This window comes from Plutella xylostella, chromosome Z (genome assembly GCF_932276165.1).
Source record: "Plutella xylostella chromosome Z, ilPluXylo3.1, whole genome shotgun sequence".
NCBI lineage: Eukaryota > Metazoa > Arthropoda > Insecta > Lepidoptera > Plutellidae > Plutella > Plutella xylostella.
This window is the reverse complement of record NC_064012.1, coordinates 11,697,167-11,708,941: the sequence shown is the minus strand read 5'-3', so window position 1 is coordinate 11,708,941 and position 11,775 is coordinate 11,697,167. Positions and strand designations below refer to the sequence as shown.

General features: G+C 37.4%; 1 protein-coding gene across 1 annotated transcript; it reads left to right on the top strand.

The window, feature by feature from the left end:
- Positions 1 to 404: 404 nt before the first annotated feature.
- Positions 405 to 5,933, top strand: LOC105381624. Its single transcript, XM_048632380.1, has 7 exons — positions 405 to 668; positions 1,199 to 1,334; positions 1,757 to 1,884; positions 2,000 to 2,125; positions 2,305 to 2,469; positions 2,774 to 2,998; positions 5,722 to 5,933. Exons 1-7 carry the CDS (start codon positions 590 to 592, stop codon positions 5,841 to 5,843), a joined length of 981 nt encoding a protein of 326 aa, XP_048488337.1. The 5' UTR covers positions 405 to 589; the 3' UTR covers positions 5,844 to 5,933.
- Positions 5,934 to 11,775: the final 5,842 nt, after the last annotated feature.

The following is an 11,775-nucleotide window of genomic DNA, read 5'->3' as shown; positions in this document are numbered from 1 at the left end:
AAACCGGATAGGAGGTTTTGGCCTCCACAGCAAAAGGAAAGCCGTTGTAAGTATATTGCGATGCATGTAACCAATGCTTTCATATTCATATCATGGAATTCAATATACTTAAGTATTTTTTTTTAATACAAGCTCAGCGAAATTTATTATCGTTTCGTGGTAAGTATCTATTTACAGTTTGACATTCTTTTATACCTATTCGTATTGTTGTCAACGCAAAACTGCCGAGCGAATACGATTTATGCAAATAATTATATTTTAAGAATGTTTAGTTTTACCTTTAAAATACTATTTATAAGTATAAGTACAGCTATGTATTTATGTCAAGATCACCGAAACATGTCATTAGTCATTACAAATCTGACTGTAACTGTCTGACTGCTCTGTATCGCAGTGGATCGACATTAGGACAATTTATCGAACAATCTCTATACCTTGTCAACACTCAATTTGCCTCAAAGCGTTTAAAAAATTTCTTGCGAAAATCTATGTCAACTGTAACCTATAAATTTCAGTTTTGTCTCTGTTCACGGTGGTGACATTCCCCAATGGGGGGTGCGCGGGCGCGTCGGGTGACAACGGCACCTGCATGACGGCGCGGGAGTGCTCCGCTAGGGGAGGCTCGGCCAATGGCTACTGCGCCAACGGGTTTGGCCTGTGCTGTATATGTAAGTTGTTCTTCTTCTTCTTCTTCTAGTGCATCTCCACTACTGGAGGATGGCTGGCTACTTCACTATACTCCTTTCTATTATTTGCCAAGCGCATCAGCTGTTCTACGTAAGTTGCATCAGCTGATGCGCTTGAGTGAGTGACTGATTCTTAAACACGGTGACGTGAGCCGAGTAAGTGGTGATGGCGATACTCCCGCACAAGTTAATTTGTCTTGTTATCTTAGAGACCGTGTTGTGCGAAAGAGCACACTTAACTCGCGAAGGAAACACTTTTACTTGAATGAAATCATGCACAAGTCATCGCGTATATTATTATGCGAATAAGTTCCAGGGATAGTAGCACCAAATTATTCCTAAACGGAAAAGACTAGCTTAATGACGTCGCCGCCGTCTGCAATATTGAAGTACATTAACAGCTCATCAGATTATTATTACCAACTAAAACGTTAATTAAATGTGTTGACATTTTGTGTTTTGAGTTGGAACTTTTTCATCACCTGTCTATTACTTGATTTTTCACATTTTAGTCATGACTTCTTGTGGCAGCACCACTTCGGAGAATGGGACGTATTTTGTAAACGCGGGGTACCCGTCCGGCCACGACGGATCAGGGTCCTGTGAGCTCACCATAGTGAAGAATCATCCTGATGTTTGCCAAATAAGGTTAGCGCCTAAGGCCTGGGTCTCCTATTTACGCCGCAGGTCGCGTCCAGCGTCACGCCGTAGGCCGCGTCACAATGCTCACTATAGAAATGTATTGATGCGGTCTCCCTTACACGCCGACGTTGGCGCGTAGATGTAGTGAGCATCGTGACGCGGCCTACGGCGTGACGCTGTACGCGACCTACGGCGCGTAATAGGAGACCCGGGCCTAACTGCCTGCCACATGCTCTGTAATCTCTGTATACCCGATAAAAAACAAAATGAGAATAAAAAATATATTTTGTAAAGAACAAAAAAAGTACTTAAACAAGATTGATATTATAGCTATTATCTTTTGTCTCTTAGTACCGTTTTATTTTAATGAAATTTAGAAATTTAAAAATAAATCTTATAAGTTTTGTATTAAATTGTGATCTCGTCAGGTTGGACTTCGACCGATTCACCATCGCTGGCCCAGAACAGATAAATCATATATGTAACCAAGACCAATTCATCGTGTCAGGAGGGAACCCTATACCGACTATTTGCGGAGTAAACCAAGGCAGTCACAGTTGAGTATTATTCTGAGTTGGAGTTTATCTTATATGGCCAATGACGGACATGGACATTGTATATACCATATTGATAGTTAATTTTTGTTGAATTTATTATTGTAAACTCCCCAGTGTACATCGACGCCGGAATCGGCACAACAAACCCAGTAAAACTGACATTCGTCACCAGCGGCACCTCATTTGAAAGAATGTGGAAGGTCAAAGTGACGCAAATACCCTGCAGCACCATTTATAGAGGTATAATGTGACGAATTTAGTAATACTTCTTATTCTCATAGAACTTGCCAGCTGAAGAGGTGGTGGTCATAAGTGTCGGAGAGCGGTCATCGCAAGGGATCACTAGATATTTTATTTTTGGGATGTGGACATTCTGCGTTTGCCTTGTATAATAACTACTTAAAAATCTTTTTTTTAAGCCGATGAAGGATGTTTGCAATATTATACTGGGGTCTCGGGCCAAGTGAAATCCTTCAATTATGACCCGTCATCAGGACTCCAGCTGAGTAATCAAGATTATGGCATATGTATACGGACGGAGAGAAACTTCTGCGGTATTCAATATTCGGCATGTCCGGACACAGGTAACTACGGTTACTTTTCATTGTAATTTTGTACTTTTCATGATTTTAATGCACCAGCTATGTGGTGTTGAATTTTGAACTCCAACTTATGTTTTAAAATCTGTATTATAAAATTTCTGTAGGTAGTTTCCTTATTATATTTAAGACGCATCTATTATGTTAACATATAAACATAACTATAATTTGTGGAATTCAAATAGTAAAAGTACATGTACAATCATAATTTAAAGTAAAAGAGTTCACAATAACAACTATATACCATCAACCCAATTATATGTAATGTTAATATTACCTACATCCACAGTGAACAATCGCTCGAAGGCCTTCACTCTGAGCGGTAACAGCAACAACCCAGTGAACTCGATGATCGGTTCGGGCCCTGGTCCGAACAACTGTGCCAACGACTGGCTGCTGATCCCCTGCGCCGCCAACTTCGGGCGACTCCCACCAGCTCAGGCGCTGTGTACAGACAGGATCTGCGGAGGCACCTTCTCCGCCGACCTCTCCATGCAAGCGTCGGCTGTTATCAGTGAGTCATGCAATACACCTTATTTCTTCTTTTTCTTCTTCTAGTGCCTGTCCACTTCTGGAGGTTAGCGGTCAGGTCTGCGTACTCCCCTCTATTCTTCGCCTAGCGCATCAGCTGTTCTAAGCACGTCGCTCCCGTCCATTATCTTATATTACGGAGCAACGACTTCCTCCTTCTGCCCACGCTTCTTTTCCCCTCTACCTTGCCCATTACAATGACCTGAAGAAGTCGGTATCGATCGTGTCTGATCACATGTTTAAGATAGCTTGTTCTGTTTTATGGTCAAGATGAGTTCTCGGGACCAACTTATTTCTATAGAACGTCAATGGCAAGTGGAACTTTTAATCGCCCGTGAGTGTAATATAAGAATGGAAATAGAGAGTCCTAGAGGGCCGCTATGCACCGACAGGATCTGTGACGTGACCTTCACCGCCGACCACTCCATGCAAGCAACGGCTGTTATCAGTGAATCATGCTATGCAGCTTGTTTGTATGTAACAAGAGAACTTTATGATACCGTTGGTCAAAGATAGGGTTATGAACGACAATAGCAAGTGGAAATTTTAGATTCCTCATGAGTAATAAAAGAATGGAAAGGGAGAGGCATTACAACAGGGTATTGACTATTTTAGAGTTTAAATTCAATGTCATTTTCACACCTTTTTAGAACACGCAACCAGTGAAGGTCACAAATTGCTGTGTGTGATGTTTAACATTACTGTATTATTAGGGTGCCTAAATAATTATAATATTTTGGGTGGGTTAATATAGCACTCTATCTATACAGAACTTTGTACAGTTCCCCAAATTTAATAATGCGCATGCAGATCGTCGCAAACTTTCGTAATCCCGGAAACACCCGAATCATTGAATCGTAAGAGCCTTAAATAGTGCACTTGAATTTTTCACCTTGTTCGAAAGAAAAAGGAGTCAATATCCTGTGTACATAATCGACAAAACAATTCGGGCGGTCGCCGGTCAATCAAAGGGCTGTCAGTTTACTCTCTAGCATTATATAAAGCTTCGATTACACATCCTTCTTGCATTGTTTTCAAAGGTGAATTTAATTTCAATTTTTATTATTGTTGACGACGCCTTATTATGAATTAAGGCACATTTAATAAAATATATGTCACATATATATAGATATACTTCACTTTGTAAATGAATTCCGTATGACCCAATGAAACTGAAACCCGATTTGTATGAAATTATAAAAATACATAAAGAAAAATATGTTGGAATTGTAAACGAAAAGCCATAGTCAAGAAAAAAGGAAAATAGCACGTACTCTATGTGTTGGCCGTCATCTCTTACTTCCTGTGTATCACTGTGTATCGATTTATATCAGACTATTAAATCGAGGCTAATCTTGATAAACTAGTGGCTTTTAATAAAACCCCAAAAAATACACAGAATTTGCCATTTACCATATAATGGAGGAACATGGGCATACAATTATACGATTGCCACCATATCATCCCGATTTTAACCCCATCGAAAATATTTGGTCCCAAATAAAGCAATGCGTAGCAATAAAAAAATTGAAATTACTGTCACCTCGGTAAAAAATTCAATATTAGAAAAAATCGATAATATAGGACAAGAACAATGGAAAAAAGTTTGTGATCATGCTGTTAAATGCGAAGATGAATATAGAAAATTTTACCCAAAAATAGATCGTTTTTCCTATGAAATGATTATTTACACAGGTAATAGCAGTGGGGAAAGTGAAAATGAACAAGAGCATAATGAAAGTTCTGATGATTCTACGATGTCAGGAATAGAGACCTGATTCTGTTTTTTTTGTAATAAAATTGTAATGTTATTGTGAAATTATCAATACGTTTGCATGAAGAAAATGCACTTAACCACTCTATACAATACATATTTTTTTCTGATGTTCGGGAAAACGACCGTTGCCGAACAATTACGAATTTTTATATGTGCATTATCAAGATGGGAGAACTGTATGTATGTAGAACTCTACACACTTCAAATCTCCAGAAGTTTAGTAATTCATGTAGACCAGGTATTTACTAACTTAATAGACAGCTATTAAGTAGGGGTATTGACATAGTTGAAAATTAAATATTTAAGTTACCGATGTATGTCAAACTACTGCCCGTCAATAAAAACTTTGCAGCGCCAGTATTTTATTATTTAATGGTCGTAAACAGTATCTGAAATCCAAGGGTTTCGTGTGCATCAGTTGGCATCTGATCCGGATTGCTTTAGATATGTATAAGTATCCAGTCTTTGTATAAATAATTCAAACAGGGTATGAATTCAGAACTCGCCATTACGAGTCGTAAAAGTAGCCAAACAAATTTTATTTTTATTTGCTTAACTAATGTACGAAGATCGATTTTTCTAGAAATATGTGTTTCTGTTTTATAGCCAATGAATGTTGCGGTAAAACAATGTAGGACCTTCTCGTATTCCATATCATTATGGTCATTCACTCCAATAACTCCACATTATGTCATTTTATTTTCCAGCCAAAAGTCTCTCTCGGTCTTCCTCTATTATGCTTTATAGCAATAAAAAATCATAAAATTAGGAGAGACCTCTGTCCTGCAGGGGACTATAACGTGCTACGATGATGATAATGACAATGGAATCTTGAAAATAATCAAGCCATTTTATGCGTTTTTCCTAAAGCAAAGTTAATAAGTAAGGTGGTTAACAATTAATTAATGATATTTCTTTGAATTTTTCAGGTACGGTAAAACCTTTTCGGATGTACTTCCACACCGACAGCGTCGAAGCACCAATAGATGTGGGAAATAGGGGATTCTGCCTCAATTACGTCCAGCAACCATGCACTAACAATTTAGTTTAGTTCACGTAATATACAAATAAAGTGTATTTTAGTTGAATAATGATTTAGTTTTAGTCCCGAAATGAAATGACATGAACATGAAATTAAATAAAGCCACCAGTGTAAACTTATCAACTTAAGTGTTGGCGAACATAAGTAAAAATTAAGGCTTCTTTCATAATATTCATGAATGAAATGTATAAAATAATAAAAATAAACAACAAAAATTTATAAATACAACTTTCTCCATAAATGGATGGCAATAAAACCATGAATGAGTCAGAAAGCAACGACCAGACCTAAATTGGTTAGGTATCCACAGCATAAGGTCCCAAAGGTTATTTGATATTTGCAGTTGCAAATGTAAAGTTATATCGGAGTGTTCTTGCTCAAAAGATAGCTGTGTTCCCAACGAAGAAGTATCTTTTTTACTCGATCAAAGAACTACAAGAAAAATTATGATAGGCGGTGTAGATTTGGTTGCGACTGAAAAAAATTAAAAGGCAATTAAAAGAATTACTGCGTAACAAAGATAGTAAATCCTAACCAATTGTCTTGTTCTTGTTTTTTGCCTGTTGACTTAAGGATCGAATGCACCAGTTCAAGCAGTAATAGCGTAGCTTCTAGTCCTTTTCAATCGCCTTAACAAATGGCTGTTCCGTCTACAAAGAACAAGAGATTAAATTTACCATCATTAGCCCTCGCCTGCGATCGTACGAGTGTCTGACAGAGTAGCTGCTATTATTATTACTTCAAAGAATCTAAGTGCTATCATTGATCGTCCAAATTTGCGACGTGAAAGAACGAAAGTAAGATTAGCATTTCACGAAGCAGCTAGCAAAAAAATTATACGCGGTATTTATTTTGATGGCAGAAAAGATAAGACTTTGGTTAGTATTCAGAAGGAAGGCAAATTTTATAAAAAAAGAGTGTAGCAGCGTGCAACAAAATAAAACTTCATACAAACATCAAACGTAAATTTATTCATCCCTAACAATAGAGTTTCATATTCTCTATATTTTTTTACTACAATACAAAGCCTTACTAAATACCAATGTCGGGTTTTTATCTAACTCATTTTAATGGAATGTGTCGCTATCGTATTGTCGTTTAACACATTGTCAGCGTCGATGGACTATATAGCTAACGACCTACTGTCACTGTCCGATACAGAATAGAAGCATTAGCTGTGTAAAGTATCGATCGGCGTCGGAATCGTGCCGCCTCCATAGCTATAATATTGCGTGTATAACCACAGGTGCGACTATAGGTCGAAGAGTATGTACATTAATTAAAAATAATAATAATATTTGAATGTAAATCTAAACTTAAACAGTGTGCCTAACATTGCAGGCAACACCCTCTAAACCATGACGATGTTAGATGCTAATACAACGTAGGACTGAAATAAATGCATTTATGTACAAGTTACTTAACGATATGTGATTTCAGAAAGAGTTTGGTCCCCGAGGAAATAATATACATCAATATAAGCATAATACTCGTAGTATTCAGATTCAACTAAATTCTAGTGGTAAAATAAACAATTAAGCTGATAAGCTGTTTCTGGGGCACCAATTCTTAAACTTATTACTGCCGAACAATTTATGAAACAAAAAAAACTTTATTGTTGAGTACATTTTATTTTACTCTGTAAAATTTAATCGTACTGTAATTAATTTGTTTCTATTATCTGTATAACGTTACGGTATTACTCTCTTTCTACGCAAAGAGCGCTAGATGGCAGGGGAGAGTCGAATTCTACATCGCGGTATGGTTTCGTTCCTCGGATAGTATAGAAGCCTAGAGCACCTGGTTGGTGGCAGAATCAAAAAAATTTTTATACTTAATAAATTTTTTGGAAGTCCTAACCACTTTAAATAGTTGGGGGGCGAAATACTCTAAAAAAGGTAAAGTTTGAATAGGAGGTTTCAACCAACCAATATGTATTTGACTTTCAGAAGGCAGCATGACACATTTTCATTTGTGAAATTGCGACCGATTTAGATTAAATATTGTCGTATCGACCGGATGGTGCAGTGGTTAGTAACTTAGACTGTCTATGTACTCAAAGTTTAGGGTATGAGCCCCGGCTAGGGCAGTTATTTGGTTAAAGACATTTTGGTACCTATATTTTTGCGCTTGTCTTGGTTGTGCCTGAAGGATGGCCATTCGTACCCTATTACGTACATTGGGCCTTTACAGTTTACACAACACTGGCAAATGGCGAGTGCAGCAATGCACCTCTGCATACCCCGCAGGGGAAGACAGTACCTCATGGCGCGAGTGTGTATGAGTTATTTGGGTATTCGTGGTCATGAAACTGGGTTTATTATAATTAGTTATAGAATAGAATAGCCGTTTATTAAATTTCATTACATCTACATAAGTAAGTACTTAAAGTTATTTACAAATTCTAATTTTATATTTAACTTATTATTATTTCCAATTATATGTAAATAAGTAAATTGAATTTATTACATAATCATTTTATTATCTACAAAATAATTTTTGGTTCTGTTAAACGCCCTCCCAGCACCATAATAGTGCAGGGGTTGAGGTAGTGATCTCCAAGGTGACCAGCCTTTCTAGGAGTATAATTAGTTACTAAACATAATTTCCGGATATAACAAAAATGGTGTAGCAAATTATTCAGGTTTACGATAGGAACTATCCATTTTACAGCGCATCCTGAGGGAGTCGCATCTGAAAATGGTGTTAAATATGAAACAAGCTCAAAATACCTATAAGATGAAAAAATATGTAATTATTTTAGATCTAAATAATGTGTGATGGCGCTTCACTTCGGGCTTTTGGCTCCACAGCGGAGATGGGGAATAAGTATATGTAATTATAATTAAACTCTATCTTCATGGAGATCTACTTAGTTTAGTCTATTATAAAGCCTGCGCAAAGCAAGGGTATATCGGGTGAGCAATGATCGTGGTCCACAGTAAGCAAAGCAAGGTAATTCAGAGTCCGTAGGCAAGCAATTATATAGTCAGTATTAAATAAAACAATCAGAAAATACTATCACAGCATAGGAAGAAAAGGTGAAGTAATGTAAGTGGAGTGTCCTGCGCGTCCAATATAACAATGCGTTCAGAATGTTGCGCGTTGGCGGTGCAGCGCGTCAGGAAATGACAGGAATGTTGGCGGAAGCGCGTACACGCCTACATGTACGTCGTACACCCCCAATTACTATGGCATCATGAGGCCCAGAGCCGCCTCGCTGCTGCACAGCGTGAGGTCCACCTCCAACATCATCAGCCCTTTCTACAAACATTGGGTGCGGTTATCAACATAACTTTTATGTTTCTTAAAATTTATTACACAAAACAACTTTTACTTTCTTTTGTACTGTATGAATAATAAAATTGCAATATCACCTAATCCAGGGCTGCACAAAAGAGGGCCCACCACAATAGAGACTTTAAAAAAAGTATTTCAAATTTCAACTAACTAGTAACTTAACACTATCAAAATTTTATTGTGAAACTGTACGTTCGAGATTTTGATTTATTAATCACAACGACAATATGGATGCTGAAGCATTGGTGAAAGTTTATCAGGATGATCTGATGATTTAGGACTAGTTTGTGTCTTTGATCGACTCATACAAAAAGAACTATGGAAAATACCTATCTCTATTTTACTACCAAATTCTCGAAGAACAAAATTTTTGAGCTACATTCCCTACAACATTGAAATTAGATTGAAAATGTATTTGGTTTTGATGGTACCAAATTGCAAAGAAGAGCGCTCATTTAAAAAATGAAAATTAATAAAAAATAGGCTTCAAACCACGATGGGACAAAATCATCTATGTCTCCTGAGTATTGAAAGGGATCTGAATTTCAGCGAAATGACTCCGGAAAGTGGATTTCATCGAAATCATCAAAGATTTTTCGGCGAAAAAAGCTCGAAAGATTCCGTTCGTTAACGCTAAAATTAAATTTGAGATAATTCTCGTTTCTGATTATATTTATATGTTTTTAAATAATAAAATAACTAATCTATACTTGGTTCAACAATAAAATATTGATTGAATAAATTTAACTTAAAAAAAATAACCACTTTATTTGGAAAGTAATTTGGGCCCAGGGGGTCCTTTGTTGCCCCGGAGCCTCTAAATCCGGCCCTGACCAAATCGCCTTTGCAATTTTAGTACTGTAGCGATTTTTTTTCAGTACTGTAGCGATTTTTAAAGCAACACGAATTATTTCATTTTTGGTTTAATTTTCTCAGGCTAGTTATAGTAGATATTAGACGGCAATGAAGAACACTTTATTGAAAGCACGATTGGCAGCTGTACAATCTGTTATATCTGAATGCGAACCGTTCTTACGACGATTTCAAAGCAACAAACCACTTGCACCATTTTTGTACACTGCCATAGTAGAGTTACTAAAAAACCAAATTGCAAAAGCAAAAGAAAGTATTTAGATAATTTGACTGCCGAACAAAGATATAAGAGGATGGGCAAAAATGTATGGGAGCTGGGACCACCCTGCAATAGCAGTAAGATGAACGTTGGATAGGTCTTGTCAATAGGAATAACTTATGCTTTGACAGCTTTGTTATGTTATCGCAGTTGTCCGTTCAGAGATGTTATATGACATATAAGTTCCAATAGGATACAATATAGTTTTATAATGAATGGTGGAGGAGTGATGTGTTTGTGGTCATCGTATAATGGTGACCTCTTTGTGAAGTGACAGTCCACCTGTCACACTTACTAATAAAATGGCCGCTAAAAAGCAATTGTATTATTTATATTACCGCCAACCCGCAATGTATTTTTGAATTGCATCACGATCGGATAATAATTTTGGAATATTTCCGCAACTGTGTTATGTGTAGGCGAGGCCTTTATCGTGGCAGATATCAGCGACATACTCTGACAGATAATCTACCAAGAGCGCAACCTGAGATTACTGCATTCATACAACAACATACATAGTTTGAGGTGAGTGTGACTTCTCGTTTCGTGATCATATTTTAAATGATATAGTCACAAATTCCTGAATGGAACCCCGTAAAATTGACACTGGATTACGAAAACTCAGCAATGTAAGCAATACGAAAAATAATCCCGAATACAGTAATGAAAAGATGTTATTATGATTTTTGTGCCAGCCTTTTTAAATAGGCGAAAGGATTAGGGATTAAATAGAGATAAAGACGAAATTTGCAATGTTACCAAACCAGTGCCAGACGAAACTGCTTTGAAAACAGGTTTTCGAGACGGAAACACGAGACGACACTCGTCATCGAAAAATACAGAGACGACCCACTCCTAGACGTGTGGTCGCGATGCAAGACGTTCGCGCTTGAACCCTTTGATCTGTGCCACAAAAACCGACATCAAACGGATCCGTGGCAGATGCGTCTGCGGACGTGAAATACCTCGACAGATGCCTAAACCACCCCCTCTACACATCCGCGGAGGTCATCTCCGGATGCATCTCCGGACGCATCCGCGGACGTGTAGTAGGGCCATTACATTTTGCCAGTGACAGTTGACGATACTGTTATTTTCCATATGTTTGTGTCGTTTCGAAAATAGAATCAAATTCAGTTTATTATGACAGCAGTAAAAACTGTATAATAGTGGGGATGGGAACGAAGTAATATACCATAGCTGTTACAGGTTGTAAAGGTAGGGTGTAGGTATTAATACTAATAATTAACTTTATAACGTTTTATCCGAACTATGGAAAGGGGGTCTATTCTATACTGTATCCAAGAGACAGTTAAAGCAGTTTACAAAGGCTTTAAGGCTTCCTTATTTCGTTTGTTAACCACTCAACTGAAGTATCATGAGACATAATTACAAACAGTGGTTGGATTAGATTGGTCAGTCGTAGAACTAATGTGTATCTGTCGTGGCTAGGTAGGTAAGTACCTACCTAAGGTCACATGCAAATACAAAAAGCTTTCAGTTAATTTT

Coding starts and splice junctions, on each gene's coding strand:
- LOC105381624 (XM_048632380.1), top strand. CDS start 590: ATGACGGCGCGGGAGTGCTCCGCTAGGGGAGGCTCGGCCAATGGCTAC. Junction 669..1,198: donor GTTTGGCCTGTGCTGTATAT/GTAAGTTGTTCT, acceptor TTCACATTTTAG/TCATGACTTCTTGTGGCAGC. Junction 1,335..1,756: donor CCTGATGTTTGCCAAATAAG/GTTAGCGCCTAA, acceptor TGATCTCGTCAG/GTTGGACTTCGACCGATTCA.